This window comes from Pseudoliparis swirei, chromosome 19 (genome assembly GCF_029220125.1).
Source record: "Pseudoliparis swirei isolate HS2019 ecotype Mariana Trench chromosome 19, NWPU_hadal_v1, whole genome shotgun sequence".
Taxonomy (NCBI): Eukaryota; Metazoa; Chordata; class Actinopteri; order Perciformes; family Liparidae; genus Pseudoliparis; species Pseudoliparis swirei.
In genome coordinates, this window is record NC_079406.1 from 25006121 (window position 1) to 25029242 (window position 23122).

At 44.3% G+C, this 23122-nt stretch overlaps 1 protein-coding gene across 12 annotated transcripts in view; it reads right to left on the reverse strand.

Annotated features, from left to right (window-relative positions):
- The window catches only part of LOC130210188 (LIM and calponin homology domains-containing protein 1-like), a 101728-nt gene that overhangs the window by 42455 nt on the left and 36151 nt on the right, over positions 1 to 23122 (reverse strand). For 10 of the 12 annotated variants that reach the window (XM_056440201.1, XM_056440208.1, XM_056440202.1 and 7 more), the window contains exons 2-5: positions 21572 to 21642; positions 19482 to 19551; positions 5319 to 5425; positions 1483 to 1513 (exon numbers count right to left, since the gene is read on the reverse strand). In XM_056440201.1, the coding sequence (XP_056296176.1) occupies positions 1483 to 1513; positions 5319 to 5425; positions 19482 to 19551; positions 21572 to 21642 (279 nt within the window). Of the gene's footprint in view, positions 1 to 491; positions 819 to 1482; positions 1514 to 1641; positions 1862 to 5318; positions 5426 to 19481; positions 19552 to 21571; positions 21643 to 23122 lie in introns of those variants that run through there. The other 2 variants (XM_056440210.1, XM_056440209.1) reach the window with 2 other exon arrangements.

Here is a 23122-nt window from a genome sequence, read left to right on the forward strand (position 1 = left end):
CAACTGCGCTAAAACTCAAACTCGGGACGCGAGCGCCACAGAAGTTTAAAGACAACACGTCGGCGCAGAAAGGTAAACAACGGGCCCCGGACGGTGAAACAGTGAGCAGCGTCACACTCGCTTGGACGCTTCGGTTTCGGCAGCTGTCTGATCTGGCAGCCGCTCAAAAGACCTGTCAAAAAAACAACAACACAATCACCTCGACACGAGGAGATGAAGAACGGCGTAAACACGCAACCGACGGTCTAAACACACGCTGTGAACACAGCGCACACATGTGCAGACCTGTAGTGGCTCAGACAGATACTCCACACACACACACACAGTCAGCCCTTCTTGTTCACAAATGCACTATCAAATGATCTCCAGCATTATTACACCCATCTATGCAATACACACTTTTTTCCCCCCCCGTCAACATCCAATACCGAACAAAACCTTTAACGCCAAATCATCAAATTCGTCCCGAGGGGGGGGGGCAGTCCCTTCACCTCTCAGTGTGTGATGTGCTGCAGAGAGAGAGCTGCCATCTAATCCGAGGCCTCAATGTGGCCGATCCGCAGCACATCCCGGCGGAGCAGGTCCCGGCTAGAGCCGCTCTTTAGCCGCGGGGAGTTTTTTGGGGCTCCAAAACGCTGGCTAACGTGGCCGAGAGTCCCAGTGTGTGTCGTTGGCTAAATGAGCGAGCACAATACAGTGCACAGCAGCGTCCCAGGGAGGGAGGGAGGGAGAGACAGAGAGAGAGAGACAGAGAATAGAGAGACAGAGAGAGACACAGAGAGAGAGAATAGAGAGAGAGAGACACACAGAGAGAGAGAGAATAGAGAGAGAGAGGCAGTGGTCTGACTGCAGAGTGGGCAGGGCCAGCTTTATGTGTTCTACTTCTTAAAGCAGCATTAATAGAAAAAGAGAAGAGGGAAGGGGGGGCCGAGGTATATTACATAACAAAAATGGACTGTAAAAATGGAAAATTAGAAAGGGAGACGGAACAGGAACGACACAGAGAACTGAAATATGCAGAAACCAGAGAGAAGATGCAGATGAAGAACTGAAGAGGGTATTGGTGTTCAAATATGGATAACGTCGTGTGTGTATATATATCTATGTATAACAAATGATAGAGAAGGAAGAAGACTTTTAATCAAGCAAGATGGGCAGCAGTGAGTGGAGCACAAGAAGCGAGAGAATAGATAAGAGACGAAGGAGAATACACAAGACGTAGAGCGAGAAGATGGAACACACGGGGGGAAAAGCAGATAGAGATCATACAGCGGAGACAGAAAGACGAGCGAGACTTGAAATAGTTAAAGTATGGATTAGAATAATAACAGCGGTGACTGTGTGGAGGGAAGAGAGCTGGTCGAGCAGAGTGTGCCAACCGCAGCACAAACAGGAACAGGAACAACAACAACAACAACAGTGTACGTGCAAACATACATTTAGCACACAAACAAATGTTCCCACTTTAATCCAGCAACTTACATTCTTTAGCTTTCGGCTGCAGTCGCTGCCTCTGAGAGAGAGAGGAAGGGAAAGAGAGGGAGTGAGACATCGACTTCTGGCACTTTTGGATGGAATATCTTACAGAGAACTAACAGCACAGCCACACTCCCACAGATACATGCAGAACAACAACTACACTTTTTGAATAGCCGGTAGAGGAGGTGAAGTGAGCCCACGCAGGGACAACGAGCGTCGCTCTACGATTCTACGTTCTCCAGCAGCCGTTGTTCACCGGGCCGCAGTTTGACTTCCAGCGACCCGAAATATGAACTTTGCAACACAATATGAAAAGCGAGGGCTCCTGTCGATCCACCAAATTTTTTTTTGCCGCAGCAGTCGTCTTTCACAAAGACGAATCCTTCCCTCGGCAGAACGTCGTGGCTCGACTGCCAAGTGGCTCTCTGGGAGCCGGAGCTCAACATCAGCGCCGCAGATGTTGCTCAAGAGGAAAAGATGAGGATCAACGGTTGAAGTTAGAAATGGGAAGCGGAATGAGGCGTTTGACACACACACACACACACACACACACACACACACACACACACACACACACACACACACACACACACACACACACACACACACACACACACACACACACACACACACACACACACACACACACACACACACACACACACACACACACACACACACACACACACACACACACACACACACACACACACACACGTCTTTGTTTGGTGCAGATCTCCACAAATATCACACTATAATCATGTTAATACGCTTTTCAATGATTTCATCTTTGCAGTTTAAGTAACAAATAAATAAACTAGAACGGGCACTCGGTAGAGCTCATACTTTCGCATATCACAAGATTGGGCATTGAATTATGAACATTTTGGCATTAGTTGCATGCCAATTGGATAGAAATTGACCGCGCTATGGTAACAATATTTTGACCTTGACCTTGACCTTTGACCCGATTGATCCCAAAATCTAATCAAATGGTCCCTGGATAATAACCAATCATCCCACCAAATTTAATGCGATTCGGTTTAATACTTTTTGACTTATGCGAATAACACTCATACAAATAAATAAATGGCGATCAAACATTACCTTCCGCATTTTCAATGCGAAGGTAATAAATCAAAATTAGATGTCAAACTCCTTCAGGTTTTATGTCAACAAAGCAAAATAAGGTGTGAACACCTGGACATTCTTAATAAGACTTCTGGTTGAAGGCCAGAAGGAGCTGCCAGGCTTCCTCGTCATCCTCAGCCTTCATCGTGGATTTCAAAACGTTGTGTAACTTTATTTAGACGAATGAATGGAGGCGCAGCTTCTCTCTCCTCTCATTGGCTGCCTGGAAAGATCCCGATCATCTCGACAATCGATCCGTTTCAGTGGGATGGGAGATATTTCAGGCCCGAGCTCATCGTGCATCACAACCTGTCCGTCTTTTACGCCCGGGCGGAAACCGCTTCCTGTCACGGGGCAGTGTCGAGGAAAACAGCTTCCTGTGTGCCGGAGGGTGACATAGCGGCTGGGAATAGCACAACGAGTGCAATGTTCCCTCATCAGAGTGTGTCAAACTGCACGGATTGACCGTATGTTACATAATACAACTGAAGAGATGGAATTAAGGCCCATTGCTGAATGGTTTAAACCGGCGATGGTTGCACACATGCTCGGAAACAAAAGGCTACGTAAACAACGGCTTACACACATTCCTCACTGCGCTCAAAGAAATCCTTCTCCAGACGGAACCAATCCAGCAGCTCCTCCGGAGATCAGCTAAGATCAATACACATACAGGATAAATATATATAAATATACACATATATATATGTATGTATATATATACACAAAGATATACACACATATATATATACATGTGTATATATACATATATATATATATTAACACTAGGGATGCACCGATCTGATCGGCGCCGATCCATATCGGTTTTGATCGGCGTTCTCAAACTTGGCCGATCAGATGACGTAACATCTGCGAGAAAAACTATCAGAGACGTTTCAATCGCGGCGCATCGCAACGGAGACGATGCGCCCGGCGAGGGCCGCAGAGTGAGAGGTCAGAGGGGATCCTCACCACCGAGCGGCGTCCCCGTCCCCCGAGTTGAATCTCTGGGTCAACTCAGCCGACTCTCACATGTCTGCCCCTAGAGACTGATGCTCACGGTAAACACATTGGATCGGGAGCGCGCGAGGGTTTTGATAAAGTTAGCGGAAGGATTTATGTGACAACATCCGGTTTTGCAAAGTTAGCGGAAAGAACCACGTGAAACAACATCCGTTTTTCAAAATAAGATGTCGACAAATCATACACAAACATATAAAAGTAAACAATGAATTGATTTTGTATCTTTATAGATCGTTTCTGAGATTTAGCTTAAATTATGCTAACATTAAAACATTTTTACTGGACCAAGGAAGAGTTTATAAAAATAAGTCAGACTTTTGTATGTTAAAAAAAGTCCTGTAAATAGATTTCCCCAAGAGTTCAAGGAAATGAATGATGCAGATGTGTTCCATACATATCTGAAATCCCCTATAATAGCAATCAAACTATTTTAATGTATCAATTAGGACATTTTTCAAAGTCTTTAATGTTTGAGTTGCTTTATATATGTATTTCCTCATAGTCCTCAGCAATAATGCTACACAATAAATAGAATGCTTCAATCGACACCGTGATCGGTGATCGGTATTATCGGTGATCGGCAGATACTGATTTCAGTGATCGGCACAAAAAACCTGATCGGTGCATCTCTAATACACACATATATATATATTTATACACACATAGATATATATATATACACATATATATATATATATACACATATATATATATATATTTAAGAACACCATGCACTCGTCTTTGTTACCAGGCAACAAAGTGGGAGTTGTGCTTTCGGTGAGTGAGTTTGTTTTTGGCCAGAGGCCAGTTGTGTCACACAGATGTGGTTTTGTTGCTTCGCTGACAAAAGGCTCGACAAACCTCCGCCGAGTCTGTTATTCGTGCTGGTTGTGAACTGAGACCGACAGACCGGTGACACAGACCAGACGTCCATTCGGGCCCCGCTGAAGTGTTCATCGCCAGAAACACTCGGTCCGTCCACTTGGTAAAAATCAAGCCTTCCGTTATTATTAAAAAGTGTAAATATGTCTCAACGCTCCGGAAGAGCTGATGAATGGACTCGGGTTGTTTGGACTGCTGTTTCCAAAGGTCACAAACAGAAGGTGGGATTTGCATTGTGTGTATTTTGTGTTGTTCTGAGCACACACACACTGTTGTAGTGTGTCTCATCCTGTACTGTTTGTTATCGTTTCATGTCGTTATGGTCAAGAGACTACAGATGCGAGTTAGCTGGAGCTACAAGCTGGTTCAGTGAATCACATGGTGACATTTAGGTTTCAACTGTACACGGTCCCTTTAAATGACCATAAGAAGAGGAGGAAGAAGAAGAAGAAGAAGAAGCTCCTGAAGAGGATTCTATAGTGGCATCATGTTGCCTTCAAAGAACACAACAAGCTAGTAACACAACAAGCTATTGACACAACAAGCTATGAACAACACAATTAAAAACAGACACACACACACCTTTCCAACACATTGACCAGCGCTAACCACTCCTCCTGACTGTAACCTTTAACCAAGTCTTCCCCCTAAAATGTAAATATTTACATTCTCAGAGTTGTATTTTGTCCCCAAAAGGAAGGCGAGTCCCAACAATTTGACTGTATAAACACATTTCCATTCCCACAACAAGTATTCTACCCCCCCCACACACACACACACTAAGGTGACGCGTTCAGACTTACTTGGCGTTGGGGCGCGTCGACGTGTCCTGGAGGTCGCCAGGGTCAAACAGCTGGGTGCCCTTCAGTCCCAACTCCTCACAGCCGCACAGGAACACACCGAGGTTGTCCTACACACACACACACAGAGAGAGAGACATCAGGATAAACACACGGCAACGCGAGGTCACGTCAATTAACTGCACTCGGTTTTAACTTGCATATTTGACTCACACACTCACAGATTCCCATTCATACAGTATCGTAAAAAAAACAACCTTTGGCACGACAGCAAAGAAAGTGAAGTATGGCTCGTAAAAAATGTCACATTAATCATACTAATCATAACATGGACACGCACATGTGAAGACACTTCAATGCTCCATTCTCTCCGACATAATAACTTCCCTAAAATAAACCGTATGCATAACAAAAGCTAAATTCTAACCTTAAGTCTGAACCCTCAAACAGACATTTACAGAGCTATGAACAGACGCTCTGAACAGGCCCAACGCGCCCTCGGGGTGGGAGTCCATATGGACACACATGTTGGCCAGAGATGTATAATATAAGTACACGAGATCTGGGATCTGAACATAATTCATCTCTTTGGCCTGCAGAGCAAAAAAAAAACATGCAAAGACGCACACACCACAAACACACACAAATCAGAATACCTGCTCGACAGAAACGTGACACCTCCAGGTTTCGTTCCTCTCAGATTACTCCAACTTTCACGCTTCACTTTTTTGGCTTCCTTCAAACGGCTTCCGTTTTTTTATTTTTATATATCCTCCCTCCTTGGTTCCTTCTCTCTCTTCTTCCCCAACTTTCACTCTCTCCCCATCCCCTCAGTCATCCTCCGTCTCTCCTCTCTGACAAACTCTTTGTTGGATGCAACCCGAGCTGAGCTCTCCTCTCCCGTTCCCAGGTTCTCTCTCTCTCTTTGTTTCTATGCCTCTCTATCCTTCAAAGGGCCAAAGCCCTTCCTTCTCTCTCTCTCTCTCTCTCTCTCTATGGGTGTCACCATTTCCTCTCCACCCTGATTGTCCAAGGCACTTTTTTTTTTTTACACACACACAAAATTAACGTTTTAAATAAAGATCCCTTGATGTGCTCAGACTCACACAACTCAAGAGCCTCACACGTACAAGTCCACACCAGCTGGTGGAAGAACACGTGTACGGCCACGAACATGTAAACAAACGTGAAAACACTTGTTCCCACGATCCTTTCCCTAATCGGAGCAAAACTCCAACCCTGCAGCTTCCTGTGTTTTTGGGACAGCGCCATGTCTGCTCTCCTGCCGACACACACACAGTCTCTCAGTCTCTCAGACACACACACACACACACACACACACACACACACACACACACACACACACACACACACACACACACACACACACACACACACACACACACACACACACACACACACACACACACACACACACACACACACACACACACACACACACACACACACACACACACACACACACACACACACACACACACACACACACACACACACACACACACACACACACACACACACACACACACAAAATAAAAGGCTGTAAATTCATTCGCTTGCCATGAATACCAATGGGAGCTCAATGTATGACTATTCTCTGGGTGTTATGAATGAATTATCACGTGTGGGACGATAAGCGACTCCCTCAAGGTGAGTTGACAGTCTGTAAACTTCGGGATGAGATTCTGAAGTGAAGTTAAACTGGGATCATTTGTTTTCGAGACATCCAGCAAGTGCTTACCCGTTTTGCTCACGCACTGCTTGATGTTAAACAATTTCAAGATCACACTTTTGCAAACACGTGGAAACACGTTAGGAAACCGGAAGAATAAAGTGGAAGACGGAACCCGTTGAATAGCCGTGTCCATGTGCACGCCGACTGAAACGCTTCACTCCTCTCCCCCCTTTGCTCTCTCCTCTACAGGAACTCCCACGTGATGAATTGTCCGGGTTATGTACACATGCCGTCTCCACCTCACTGAGATCCCAACTCAAGGTGAGCCGGGCCAACTTGGCACGCGGTCTCGGCCGATCTGATCCAATGGGATCCGAGATCCGATCCCCACGGTTTACGGCATTGAAAAGAACGAGCGCAACCACGGCCCCGAACCAAGACGCGTTCATGTGATGAACGATCAGGATTAAGAAAACAAAGCGAGCACAAGATGTTTGCCAAAATTCTGCAGAGACGTATTTTCTCTCGGCGACTGGCCAGTTATCTGATAAGGAACCACCAAGGAAACCGTATTTCCAAGATAATCCATCAAAAAAAGGGAGCGTTTGTTTAGTCTGGTGTAGCCGGGGCGGGGTGGCGATCTGGTGGCGTTGACAACAACAATCGGCGCGATCACAGAGCTCGACTCAAAAAGCTTCAGCGGCGAAACACAGCGGCGTCTCCCCGTTTCCTCTGGTGTTTCACACGGTGCGGACTTGAAATAACAAAACGCGGCAATAAACGAGCCGACGGGCGGTCAAACATTCAGGGAGCGACCGGCACGACGGCAAAAATGTAGCGGGTGTCGGCGGTCACGTGCACAGATAGACCCCGAGTGGCGCTCAAGCTCCTCCCCTTTTGCCCTGGATGAGAAAAGTGCCCCTTCTGCTGGAGCCACATGTTTTCATTAATAAGTATTTAAGAACAAAAATGACTGTCATTTCAATTAAGATTGAGACTTTAGAACGTTTTTACGGAAGTTTGATATTTCCCGACATGACCGAACGGTCGAGGTGAGCAACGTTGTTTATTATACAGAATTTTTCGCATTGTAAATGAAAATTGTAATTGTTAATAGAAGACATGTCATTTTGTTGAGCTCTCATGTCTTCTCACGACACAATGCGTTTCAGGTGTTGCGTAGCAACCAATTACTTGCTAACTTTAAGTTACAGTGATCAATAGAGAAATCCTTTTGGCGATGGGTGCCCTTTTTTTTGGTTTGAGGACCTGCCCCTCAAAATGCCTGTGCACGTGCCTGGGTGTCGGCGTGTCGGCGCATGTGTGTGTGGGTCTGAGGTAGTGAGCGAGACTTTTGAGTTACACGCCACGGGAAACTCGGCGTCCACCGCAAAAAGAACGACCGGCGGCGGAATGCGTTTGTAGAAGGATCGGAAGGTACGAGATGGACCCAAACGCCACGAGACGGCAACAAAAACAACTTTTGGACACAAGTTTTCGGTGGTGAATTCACAATTATTAACAACAAATCTGAATAGATGTTGAGAGTTCACTTTATTTTATTTATAAGAACTAGATATGTCAATATAAAACTCGGGTTGGGTACAGAAAACCGGTGCCAATCTGGCCGACCGGACAGAAACGCAACGCACATTTCGGTGCTTCATTTCGGTGCCTGAGCCGATTGAATTATTTTGAACTCCTCTGGTGACTCCGCCCTGTCAGCAGGTTACGAGAGCCTCTCATTTTTAACTTTGAAAGCGAAGGGAAGGGGCCGTGTCTGACTGCCTGAGCCCCGGTGTGGAGCACATCGGCGGTCAGGCTGGGGATGGGGAGACGGTCACCGGTCCCCCTGAACACGTGGAGACCGACGATGACAAGAGCAGCCTGAACTCAGATTAGTACCGTGACGTTGATTGCAAGTCTTGCATTCATAAAAGTAGGCCAACAAATTTAAAAAAATTGCCATTATATCCGTTTGTTGTCAGTGCTCCATGAGAACAGCTTTTACAGGGAATCTTAATTAATATTCTATACAGGACTGTCTCAGAAAATTAGAATATTGTGATGAAGTTCTTTATTTTCTGTAATGCAATTAAAAAAACAAAAATGTCATGCATTCTGGATTCATTACAAATCAACTGAAATATTGCAAGCCTTTTATTCTTTTAATATTGCTGATTATGGCTTACAGCTTAAGAAAACTCAAATATCCTATCTCTAAATATTAGAATATCATGAAAAAGTATACTAGTAGGGTATTAAACAAATCACTTGAATTGTCTAATTAACTCTAAACACCTGCAAGGGTTTCCTGAGCCTTGACAAACACTCAGCTGTTATAAATCTTTTTTTTTATACTTGGTCTGAGGAAATATTAAAATTGTATGAGATAGGATTTTAGAGTTTTCTTAAGCTGTAAGCCATAATCAGCAATATTAAAATAATAAAAGGCTTGCAATATTTCAGTTGATTTGTAATGAATCCAGAATGCATGACATTTTTGTTTTTTTAAATTGCATTACAGAAAATAAAGAACTTTATCACAATATTCTAATTTTCTGAGACAGTCCTGTATATATAATATTAATATATTATAATGAATGTCGTCATTGTCAATCGTCGTTTTGTGCTTTAACCCTCCTGTTGCCTTTATATTTACTGACATATTTTACCCTCGGGGTCAATTTGACCCCAGCAATTAAAACCTCCAGAAAATTATTAGAGTTAATATTGTTTCCCAAGTTTAAGTGTGAGGTACTTTATGTTTGTTTGTTGACTACCTAAATAGCCCTTTAAATATATTAAAAAGATGATATTTCTTATATTTTTGACAGTGAAAAACAGCCTGGGGTCAAATTGACCCTAAAGAACACCGACGTTAAACATTGAATGGGGTCAAATTGACCCTAAAGGTAACAGGAGGGTTAAAACAAATTATTTAAGTATCGGTTCAAGCACCGTTATCGTTTTTAAAGTACCGGTTTAGCACCGGTATCAGAAAAAGAAAGGATACCCATCCCCATATAAACCCCTCAAACGTTTCAGTATGACTGGCTGTGTGCGTGTTTACACTTGATGTGTAAGAGGATGTGCGATAAGAAAACAAAAAGGCGTTGTTGGAACACAATCCTCATTGTAATCAATCTCCGACAACCGCGATTAGACCGCGGAGGTTTCTCAGGGGAGAGGTTCGGAGGTCACGCCCCGACGCCGGGACCTTGACAGAATCCGGAGGGGAGCCTCTCGGGTCGAGGAAGCCGGCCGCTCGAGTGTCCGGAAGATTTGATCCCGATTCTTTTGCTCTCGTTGGCAAGGACAAAACCCTCAAATAAGACGAGAGGACGGTGAAGAGGGAGCGCCCAGCACGGTGCACCGTGGGTCCTAAGTGCACACGTGGATTCAGAAGTCATAGTTCATGTGCTGCGTGTGTTGTTCACCGACACACACCGATATTACACACATACACTAACATTCAAAAGTTTGGGGTCACTTAGAAATGTCCTTATTTTTAAAGAAAAGCATGTTTTTTCATTCAATTAATTAGAAATACAATCTTTACATAGTTAATGTGGTAAATGACTATTCTAGGTTGTTAATGAAGTCTCTACAGATGTGTGTAGAGGTCCATCTCCAGTGTTCTAATGGTACATTGTGTTATCGCCTTAGAAGACTAGCGGAGGGGTAGAAAACCCTTGAAAACCCTTTTTATGTGAGCGCAGCTGAAAACAGTTTTGCTGGTGAGAAGCTCTAAAACTGGCCTTCCTTTGAGCCACAAGTTTGAAGAACATTAATATTTCAATTAAATATAATTATTTCTAACCTCGTCAACGTCTTGACTATATTTTCTATTAATTTTACAATTAATTTGATAAATAAATTGTCTTTGTGACCCCAAACTTTCGAAGGGTAGTGTTCATGGAGCAATAATATTTCTGCTCACTTCAAGTCTGCGTTGCAATTCTAAAGATGAATAAATAAATAAATAGGAGATCCTTATCAACCATGTTTGATTAAGTAATGGGTTTATTTTACAAATGTGTATTTAGCTGGCTAAAATAAAAACTTTCCATTATTTTACCATCTGGTCTTTTTCAAATAAAACACTCTTTGTGTCCAAGATTTAAGCTTTAAAAAAAATAACTGACTTTTGCATGAGTGACAGAGCTCTGAAAAGCTCTCACTGCTATGAGGGGGAGTTGGATTATCTCAAGATCCTATTGTAGATACAACAAGGATGTGACATAACAGTCTGAAGGGCCTTTTTTCAACACATGTGCGTCACTGTGTGTCTGCAAAGCAACAGGTTGTCAAGCACGTGAACGACCTCCGTTCAACCGGCCGACCTCCACCGCGCGTCTGTTTACACGCCGTCAAGAGCCGGAGCGTACCGGTCGACCCGGAGACGGCTGGGAGCGGAGCGGTAGCCGCTCTAATTGCTAAACGGGCCAAACCTCCTCAGAGACTAATTTTCCCATTAGCCCCCAAAACAGGAAGAGGGAGGGGGAGTCGCCTGTGTTTTATTACGATGGTCCAGATACCAGCCGAGCCCTTGTTTATGTGTTTTCTCACCTCTTTAATCACAGCTAGAGAGGAAGAGAGAAAAAAAATCCCCGCAAAAGCCACAGGAAGAAGCCGAGGAACCGGAGTTATGAAACTCGCTAATGGAGGGTCACATTGTTTGGACTGGAATTTAACCAGCAGGTGTTTTCCCCGCTTGTGACTGTAAACATGTCGTCTTCAGCGGACGACACATCGCCCCCTTTAGGCCAGGCAGTGAAGGTCATGTCGTGTTTTTCGAGCCTCTAACGAGCAAACGGTTCAACGATCACACACTCTTTAAAGCCCCACTATGTAGTTTTTCACTTTTGGCGCCCCCTTCAGGTTTTTAGGTTTCGACTTCAGTGTCGTAAATACCCAGTGACGATAGATGCAGCCTCGCATACACTTGTATTGAGTTGGGATCATGTGTTGTCCTGTATTATAATATTATTATTTGTACATGTCACGGGTTATAAAAGGTGACGAGGGGGAGGTGACGCAAGTTATTTTTTTTTTGGAGCGCGCTGACAGGCGGCGGACTCAGAACGGCAGCAATCCGGCGACTGTTTCTATTTTGGATTCATACCAACGGGCGGGATCACTAATAGAAGACTGCGCAGGAACACTGAACTGGCCCAGCACCTACCGGACTAGGGTGAAGGAGCGCGGGGATTGAACGCGGCGCCTCGCCACGTCTCTGCCTGGTCGATCAGCTGTTTGCCGCTTTTGGGAAGTGCGCAGTCATTTCCTTTTGTTTTGGGGGACTGCAAATGTGGAGTACGTGTGATCGAATACAATATTGTTGACCACACCAAAAAGCTACATAAAAAAGCTACCCTTATACTGGAGCTGCGAGCGTGGAGTGGCACTTTATGACATTGCGTAATCACTGCCAGAAAGCAGGTCGAGTACATCCGCCGGATATACCGGGCGGCTCCAGAATCTTACATAGCGGAGTTATTTCCCCACAGACCCCCGATGGCAATAGCAGAGACGCAAATCGTCATATTAAAAGTCATTGTAGCGGCACCATTTTTTTCAAGCTGTTATTTTAAGGTCCAAAAGTTACATAGTTGGGCTTTAAATGGTACCTGTTGTGATCTCGAATGTGTAGCCAGATCAAAAGATAATGTGTTTCTAAAGGTTATTCATGCACTGACGGTCCAGTATTCAATAACAATACGTAGTTTAGGCTGTTCAAAGTCCCTCAACTCCGACAAGCTTCATTGCACTGGTGCTTGAATATGGCGCCGGTGGTGTGACGTCACATCGTTGAGAGATCGACAGCCAGCCACAGCGGATGTGTTCAGAAACCAATGTAAACAACGTCGAGCGCTCGCAAACAAATGCTGAGAACTTGATAATAATATAGAAAACGGGCGAAATATGGACGATGAAAGATTGTCAGATTCAGCAACTGGATACTTGTTTGAACCTTTAAAAGCAGACTATCCCCATTTAGTTAATTGTGACAGCGATAGCGATGATTCTGATGAAGTTGATGCCGAAGGACCGGTCCAGATGCTTCACCGCGGCGGACCGTGCACGCAAGTCGGCGGACGTTTGGTGCAGTTGTGGGAAATGTGTGCCACAAAAAACAGACATAGAGTGCATTTGTTGTAAAGAGCACGAACTTATGTCCGATGATATCGTGACATTAGACCTCATCTGCTTCACACAAAAGCGTGAGCTTGATAGCTACATCGCGCATAAGCCAGCGCTGGAGATGTCTTTCATTGATGCAATGTTCGGCCCACATGTTCGGGGGTGCTAGTGACTTTTCTTTGCCGTCCGTCCGTCGCGCGCAAACCGGTGTCGGAGCTCCGCGCACGAGACGGCGGGCAGAGGACTGTCAGCGCAACACGTAGAGACAGAAATGACGTGCTTCTGCTGTAATGTGGCGCTATAGAGAAAGTGACAGGGGGGCGGGCCAATTTTTTTTAATGTCATGCGATCTACCAATACTACGCCGCGATCGACTGGCAGGTCGCCGCGATCGACGTATTGAGCACCCCTGATATAGATTGTGTAATTCTTGAGGCCACCGATCTATCCCAAGAAGCAACGCGTGTAGAAGTGGCTCCGGATTGGCTGAATTCCTTTCAACGACTCTACGTCATAGTGACCTTTGACATGAGTAATCCTGAGACAATCCCCCACAGCCCCATCAACAAGCCACAGACCATCAGCCCACCCTCCCCCAGCCCATCAGGGGCTCACACCTGGAGAGCCCTCCATCAACTCAGCGACGACCCTCGTCATCCTGGAGAGCCGCAATAGGCTGTTCAAAAGCAGAACCCCGCAAAAGCGGCGGCCGGACTCGTCCCCTCCAAAACCCAAGATCACAGGACTCAATGACTACAGGCCGCCGCCCTGACCTCTGTGGTCAGAGTCCTTCTTTTGAGCAGTCCTGTCACACCTCAAGACCATCACCGACCCACTCCTGGACCCTGCAGTTCGCCCAGAGAGCCAAACAGGTCTGCAGCAGTCAGTCAACAACATCCTTCTTCACTCCCATCATCCAGACTCCCCAGGAACCAGGAACCCAGGATCCTGTTTGTATACAATCATCCGTCCTGCTGCTGCAGACAAGCTTCCCAGCTGCACGTGCCCCGACTCCACCTGCAGGTGGATCACAGACTTCCTGACGACAGGAAGCAGCACGTGAGGCTGGGGAAACACCCTCAGGCCCCGGACCACCAACAGCTGCACCTCCAGTCACCAGTCCGTCAAGCTCCTAAAGTTCGCGGATGACACACCCCTCATGGGCTCATCTCTCTGGTGGGGCAGACGCCAGGTGGGAGACTGACAGACTGACCCCTGAACCAGCTAGAGCAACCTGAACTGGCAGCTCTCTAAAGACAGTGGAGATGGTTGTGGATTTCAGGAGGGAATGCAGCCCACCCGCCCGCACTGTGTGTGTGACTCCCGACGCTGTGGGTCCCGTCTCTTCCTGGGGCCATCATCTCCCAGGACCTCTCCATCATCTGCTCCTCCATCACCCCTGCAGCCACGGCCAAAGACACAAAGGCTGCAGAGCATCATCCGCCGGCCGAGGAGGGTTATCGGGCTGCTGCCTTCCTCCAGGTCCTGTTCACTTCCAGGTCACTGAAGCGGCCAGAAGATTGCCGCGACCCCCCCACCCTGGACACTCCCCTGAGTCCCTCCCCTCGGAGGAGGGCTGCCATCATCATGACACAGACCCACACCCAACCAAAAGTTTTTCCGTTCGGGCTCATCAATGGAACCCGGACTGACTGACTGTCACCCCAGGACTACCACCTCTTCTTCCACCTTCTTCCCCTCCTTCCTCCTCCTCCTCCTCTTCCTCCCACCTCCTCCTCCTCCTTCTTCTTCCCTCCTCCACACATGCCACTTTATTTGCATGCACTTTAACTTAAACACATACACACTGTATACATACACTTTTAACACACCACTTGAAGCACACACCCAAACACTTTCACATTACTTGTTGTCTTTCTGTCGTGTTGATTGTTGTTTGTTTGTCATGTCCAAATGTTGCACCTTCCACCAAAAAAATTTCCTCGTTTGTGTAAACATTCCTGGCAATAAAACTGTTTCTGATTCTGATTCTGATTCTGAACTGGCAAGATGTCTGCGCCCTGAAGCGTTCACGGACTCGGAATGTTGACAAAGAAATGTAAAGCCTCGGGCTATGCGTGACTTGTTGACAATAGCGGCAGGGAAAATATGATTTATTTGATGCGCCTAATGGATGTAGCACGTTGTTGTTTTTGACTACAGGTACCCTTTAAAGGATACATAGTTTCTTGATAATTTCTAAATGAAAAGTCTCAAAACACAAGCGTTACCATTTTAAAGATATTTCCAAAGTTGCATTTTCTTCTTTTTCTGCAATCCCCGAAATTGGATTTTCTTAAACATAGTTTCTGGACTTTCTAAAAGAAAGTGTCTCAGTTGTTTTTATGCTCCGAAATCACTTTTCAGCTGCACCAAGACCAAATGGAAGAAAACATTTTTCCTTGTTTTTTTTCAAGAAATTGTCTGAAAACACTGAACATATTTCATGATATTTTCATGAGTACCGGATGATTTCTTCAAATTAACCGCCTAAAAGCTGCAAGTTTGTTATGCGCTTAAACTGATTTTCAAGATGAATAGAGACCAAAAGTGGATTTTCCTAAAGAATACTTATTTTCTTGATTTTCCACAAAGAAAAGTGTCTGAGAAGACAATATTTACAAGTTTCATGATATTTTCATGAATACTTGATGATTTCTTCACTTTACCGCCTCAAAGCTGCATGTTCTTGTTTTTATCGCTTAAAAACATCACGCACTACATAGCATTTGCGCCGTCAAGAAAGTATGCAAGTATATATCAGGCATGAAAACGGGTCAGGGGTGAAAAAGGTGAGAAGGATAGGCGCGGGGAGGGTGCTGGTGACTTCCACGAACATCGATGTTGGACGTTGTATGATAATCTATAGTTCCTCCATTCTGACACCAAGTCAGTGATCGGGCCCTATAATAATAGTAATATTGTATATAATATGGTCATTCATGAACCAACTTCCTTTTTTTTGGCGTGAACAAGTCTTCAAGTCTTGTGCTCTGCTGAGCCTCGAGTCTGTTCCTTGAGTCTGTTCATCGAGTCTGTTCTGCCTCTACCTGGTTGTCATGATCTTCTAATCCAGGGGTGTCAAACTCATTTTCACCGAGGGCCACATCGGCCTCATGGCGGCCCTCAAAGGGCCAGTTGTCACTAACACGGTATAATTCTAACTACTCCAGAACATATTGTTAAATAACTGTCTTTGCATTTGTTTATCGTTTATTTAGGTGTACTTATATAAATGTATAACTATATATGCAAATGTATTTAATATTATAAAATACATCTATTTAATTTCATTATATTTATTTTAACCCACATTACTTTATCAAAGATCAAACAAACATGATTACATTAACTTTGTTAAAAGCTTTGTCACAGTTGAGACAGGTGGTTCTCCACTGGTCTGGGTAGTGGTTCTCTACTGGTCTGGGTAGTGGTTCTCTACTGGTCTGGGTAGTGGTTCTCTACTGGTCTGGGTAGTGGTTCTCCACTGGTCTGTGTAGTGGTTCTCTACTGGTCTGGGTAGTGGTTCTCCACTGGTCTGGGCAGTGGTTCTCCACTGGTCTGGGGCTGTGGTTCTCCACTGGTCTGGGGCAGTGGTTCTCCACTGGTCTGGCTTTGGGACGCACTATCACCCCTGAATGACAAGCTGAGACCTAAATCGAGGGACATTTTTAACTTCTCAAATGTATTTTGTGAAAAGATGGTGCAGTTTGAACCTGAGTGTTCAGAATATCACAGTATGCACAACACAACTATTTAGTAATATTCCCTTTTACAGTCAATTATGAACCAACAAGTGAATCTTAAGGACACAAGAATGCCGTCACATAAAATGCCGTGGCGGGCCACGAGTTTGACACGTATGTTCTAATCTATGCCATACCTGCCATAAATATCATGATACTGATACAATACCATAAAACAGTACCATAAATACGATCCTGGTATATTTATCTATAATAGTAATAAATAAAATATCTGTATGGTTCACTTTTTACCAACTTTTTCAACACTTAACAAATGGCAGTAATATTAGTATTAGCCTACAAGATATTAATGAAACTACATGGAGCCATCATAGCATTGATTATCACTATGAGACTGTTAGTCTGTATCTGACCAGATGATACAGAGTTCATCAGGATGAGCAGCTGTAGAGTTACAGAACTTTACAGACTGAACTTAAACATTTCACTTCTGGCATCTTTTTTAATTTTTAAAGCCGAAAATTCCGCCACTTAACGCCCCTCGCTGCGCAGTGTGCGCAGACAGCTCGACACGGAGCAGCGCGTGCGCTCTGATCCCGCGCTCTTTTAATGAAGTATCGACACTAAAAATATGCTAAATCACATCGCTCTTAACGTACGGGTACTTTGTTAGTATCGCTCCACCGTGCAGCGTGACAGCAGCAGAAGTAGCGGACTAACATTCAAGCTAACCTAAACCACCAAACGCTGAAGACATCTTGACGCTGATTGGCCGAGACGCGACACGTTCCATCAAAGATGTTCTATTGCGAAGAGGACCACTTCACATTTTCTCCGTGTCCCACTCCAATCTCATAAACGCCGGCCGGCCAATTGACCCCCCCCCCCCCCTACCCCAAAACAAAAACTCTTCGGATCTACACGATTCACGTAAGTCACCTATTTTGGTTTCAAAACGGCGAATTTCTCCGAAAGGTGAGAGATTCTCATGCCTGATATATGATCATGGAGGTCCGGATCGTGGTCCATGCCGACTACCAACTATTCATCCACTCTGTCAGACTCATTGATTGTGTCGTTACTGTGTTTTAATTTGTGTGTGATGATTCCTTCTGGTCACATGACGTCTATTGTTCTGTCCATCCTGGAGAGGGATCCTCCTCTGTTGCTCTCCTGAAGGTTTCTTCTCTTTTTTCCCCCTGAAGGGTTATTTGTGAGTTTCTCCTGATCCGATGTGAGGTCAAAGGTCAGGGATGTCTATGTGTACAGATTGTAAAGCACTGAGGGAAATTTGTAATTTGTGATTTTATGCTGCACAAAATAAACTGAATTGAATTCAGGAAATCAAACAACCTGTCGGTGTCATTTAATTTCTTTAATGACACCAATGTGGCCTGTTGTTGATGTTAAGTGGTAATAAATAACTCAGTATGTTGCCAGGTAACCATTTCGTGATGCACATAAAGATAAATACAAAGTTATTCTTGATTATTCATTTCTGTACGGTAACCTGTACACTAACCAAGATCATTAAAAAAAATACCAAAAAAGCTTTTTACATAAACAGCCTTTTGACTCAGGAATGCAATTAAATTAAGAGCAAGTTGGGCAGGAAAGAGAGACGGAAGTGCGTCTAGCGCGACTTCCAATGCGGTCCCCTTTCAGCGGGGCTCTGTTTACGGGCCGGACCCGATCCTCAAAGGTCACTTGATCCAGATCAAGGTCTGAGGTGGTCATGAAAGGGCTCCAGTGTAGCGCCCCGTGCTCTGAGACGTGTCAGTGTTCAGGGCCACTCTCCTTCACAGGCGCCCTTTCAAAGCAGGGGGCAAAGTAAAAATCATTCAATAATAATAAAAAACTTACATTATTATTTGAGCATTTGGACGAAATTTCATCCAAATGTGTTTTGATGCTTTTAGTGAATCAAGCCAAATTTCTTTAATTATAGTATTGCCATGAAAAGACTGGAACAAGAGCTCACACAGATATGTAAGGTTCCGATATGAGATGTAAAGATATATATTGTTTACAGAGTGAATCCACAGAAGCTCCGTCGAGGGCTCCGTGTGACTCAACGCTGCTGGAACTTGAGAACTTAGCGCTGCAGGTACCTGTAATCAAACCCAGACTCCACACCTGGTACCAAACCACGCACGTCACGTGACTGTCCCCAGTGAATGTCTGTATTACAAATACTTTTCTACCCGGCACTAAGTTTATTCGGTGCAGATATTTATAACCTAGAATGAAATTAATCGGACATAAACGGAGAGAAGTTCACACTCAAACTTAAATAAACCGAACAGACGCCAACAATTAAGTTATAGAGTATGAAAGGGGCGAATAACCTGGAGGTCACCTATACACAACACTGCATGGGGGCTCTATAGAGCCTCCATGCAATGACGTGTATAACCGGTTATACTTTATTCAATTTTTACGAGTTTTCTACATTAGAAATAACTGAATAATACTGAAAGCAGGTAAACAAACTAAAATAAATACAAGAATAAGTTGAATGAGATCCTGCGACAAAGAAGGAAACGCAAGAGATAGAAAAAAACGATCCACGAGGATGAAAGGATCCTTAAGTTCAGGGGGAGGTGGAGGACTCACCAGGCCGGCTATGGGTGTTGGAAGCCGGTTGATTTTCTTCACTAGGCCGGGTTTGATGGAGCTCAGCAACCTAACAAAACACACACAGGGAAGGAGGCATGAGAAGCGGAATCTTTATTAAAATATAAACAAAAACGCAGAGTCACGCCTTTGAAATTGCGTTGAACATCTCTCTCTCCGGAAAAATACAAGAGGGAACAGAATAGGAGGAGGAAACATGTCATTTTTGAGAGTCCCACAGTGGCGTCTGGGAGGTTCATAACGACACAGATCCTAAATCAGAGTGAAGAGGTCTGACCTTACACACACACACACACACACACACAGTCAGTCAGTCAGGGTCTTTAGAGTCCCCCGCTCTCTCTTTACGTCTCCAATTTCATCTTTTGTGCGTGTTTTCGTCAGAGGAAGCGACTGTACCGACGGTGCTCTGTAACAGATCAGCCACCCCGGGACACCCTCACAGGATCGGGTATCAGCGGCCCTGTGATGTCGCTGCATTCCAGCAGGTATTTGGCGATGAACTGCTGTAATTTAGCTTCCTCTTTCCTTCATCCTGCCTCCTCGACTTCGGAGACTTCCTGCTGCACTGAACGTTTCCCAGAATAACTTCCGACCACGCCGAGAGAAGGTCGTCCTCAGCGCTACATGCGATACGGGGAGGTGGGGAGAGTGGGCAGCGGCAGCGGTGAACACAATATTTCCACTCTTGAAAGGCTGCCTGGAATCAGAATAAAGCTTGTCTGCTGCATGTTGTTGTGTATTTCCTCCCCAAATTACAGAAGATAATAATAAAAATAGTTAACCCAGAGGATATCTCCGTTTCATCATCTCTTCCCAGGTGGATTGATAACAAAATGACTATGTTTTCAAATGTTTTGAGAGAGACAGACACAGAGAGAGAGAGACACAGAAAGACATATACGCAGAGAGAGAGAGACATAGACAGAGAGAGAGACATACATAGAGACACAGAGAGAGAGAGAGAGAGACATAGACAGAGAGAGAGAGAGAGAGAGACAGAGACAGAGAGATAGAGAGACAGACAGAAACAGAGAGAGAGAGAAATAGAGACATAGACAGAGAGAGAGATAGAGAGACATAGACAGAGAAACAGAAACAGAGAGAGAGAGAGAGAGAGACAGAGAGACACAGAGACAGAGAGACACAGACAGACAGAGAGACACAGACACAGAGAGAGAGAGACAGAGAGACACAGAGAGAGAGACGGAGCAAAAGCAACATAAACACATCCTATGAGGGACAAACACATTTCCTGACCTCTTGTGTATCAAAGAAAAAAGAGGAATAAGTTGAGGAAAAAGAGGAAGAGGTTGAGGAGCGTTTAGCTGGTGAAAGTGAGATTCAAACACAGGAAGTCGAACTCGTCCTGAGCTACCGTTTACATGCATTAGTTGACTTATAACAAATTATTCCAAAAAAGTTGAAAAAACCTATAAATTAAAAAATGTAAAAACATTTGAATGCAAGAAAAAAACTTGCGATTATCTTCTTGACTCATTTGTGAACATTATGATTTGGACCTTTGCCTATTTATTTTTTGTGAGTGCAATTTTTTGGGGTATTTTGCTAGTTTTTAAATTTGAGAGCAATGATTTTTGATTTGCCGCAATATATTCAAGTTTAATCAGCAAAACTAACGCTTCATTTACTTAAAAACGAGAAATTTGCTCTCAACTATTTATGTTTGCGTAATAAAGGCAAAAATCTACCTTCATACTCGCCCTCCTACTTTCCGCAGTTGTTGTTGTGTATTTTACAATAATATTCTATATAATATACAAAACAGAAAGACTTAAAAGGAATAGGTAGAAGCAAAAAATGCTTATATATTCCTCTCCTAACTGGGCAGTGGCTCTTTCTTTCTCGTTGCACCTTTTTTAAGTGTCCATAAAACACCATGTGATCTCAGGGCCTCAAATAAAACAAACCGAGCCAGATTAAAATAACATATATTTCACAGCCACCGGCGGACAGCGGGTTCAAACGCATCATTTTCTTAAAAGGAAGATAAAAACAAAGATAAAAAGCCAAAGACAGAAAAAACAGAAAATGTAGTCAGAACTCACTCGCAGAGCAGAATCCCATTCTCCAGCCCTCCTTTGAAGTCCTTGTCACCGAAGCATCTCCCGGTGACAGCCTACGGAGGAAAACAAAAAAGGGAACGACTAAGCACAAAAATAACGACAACAACAAAAAGCACAACATCAAATAACCAGTAACGTCAGCACGAGAATCTGAAGTCGAGACACAAGTTTGAAGACGAGAAACGGGCCCGACAACCTTTACAAGCCCTTTCACGTCTTTCCTTCGCGGTAAATCCTCACAGCGGTACGGAGAGGTGCACAAAGAGCCGGCGGGCGTATATCAAGTCCTTCTCTGGTTAGCAGCGCCAAACACTAACAAGCTTGACATGAACCGCAATCATCCCCAGGGCCCTGGCCGCCTAATGTGTTGTGACAAGAGGATTTATTGGGTAATAGTCACCGAGACCCTCTGGGGAGGAGAAGCCGCCCGCTTGCATGTATTTACACGGCTGCCGTACGGCGGCAGGCGTGCGTGATCTGTGCGGACAAACAGTCCAACGTAACATTAGGATGTTTTTTACGGGTTTTATAACCCTCCATTAGTCTTCTCAGGCGATAACACAATGTACTATTAGAGCACTGGAGACGGGCCTCTATACACCTATGTAGATGTTTCATAAAAAAACAGAGAATAGTCTTTTACCATATAGCCTCTCTCACCAGCGTAACTGTTTTCAGCTGCGCTAACATACACATAGTTTCTAAGGGTTTTCTAAGCCTCCGTTAGTCTTCTAAGGCGATAACAATGTACTATTAGAGCACTGGAGACGGGCCTCTATACACCTGTGTAGATATATTTCATTAAAAACCAGAAAATAGTTATTTACCATATGGCTTCTCTCACCAGCATAACTGTTTTCAGCTGCGCTAAAATGAAAAGGGTTTCCAAGGGTTTTATACCCCTCCATTAGTCTTCTCAGGCGATAACACAATGTACTATTAGAACACTGCAGACGGGCCTCTATACACCTATGTAGATGTTTCATTAAAAAAACAGAACAGTCATTTAACATCTAACTTCTCTCACCAGCATAACTGTTTTCAGCTGCGCTAACATGAAAAGGGTTTTCTACCCCTCCGTTAGTCTTCTAAGGCGATAACACAATGTACTATTATAACACTAGAGACGGGCCTCTATGCACCTGTGTAGAGATTTCATAAAAAAACAGAATAGTCATTGACCACCTTAACTATGTATAGAGTGTATCTCTCAATAAATGTAATGTTATCTTCATTGAAAAGAAAACAGTGCTTTTCTTTGAAAAATAAGGACATTTCTAAATGACCCCAAACTTTTGTAAACGGTTCAGTCGCAGCAAAAGTTTATCAAACATACCGAATCCCAAATTCATATTCTCTGCTCCTGGGGGTAAAAATGTTCAGCTTCGTTTTTTCGACCCTTCACGTTTGTTTCCGTGACATCTCATGAAAACGTTTGAATTCCCACGCGAAGACACACAAACATCTCAGAGCGCAAACTAAATACATAATTGTCTCCCGCTCCAGAATATCCACCGTCACGGGACATTTAGC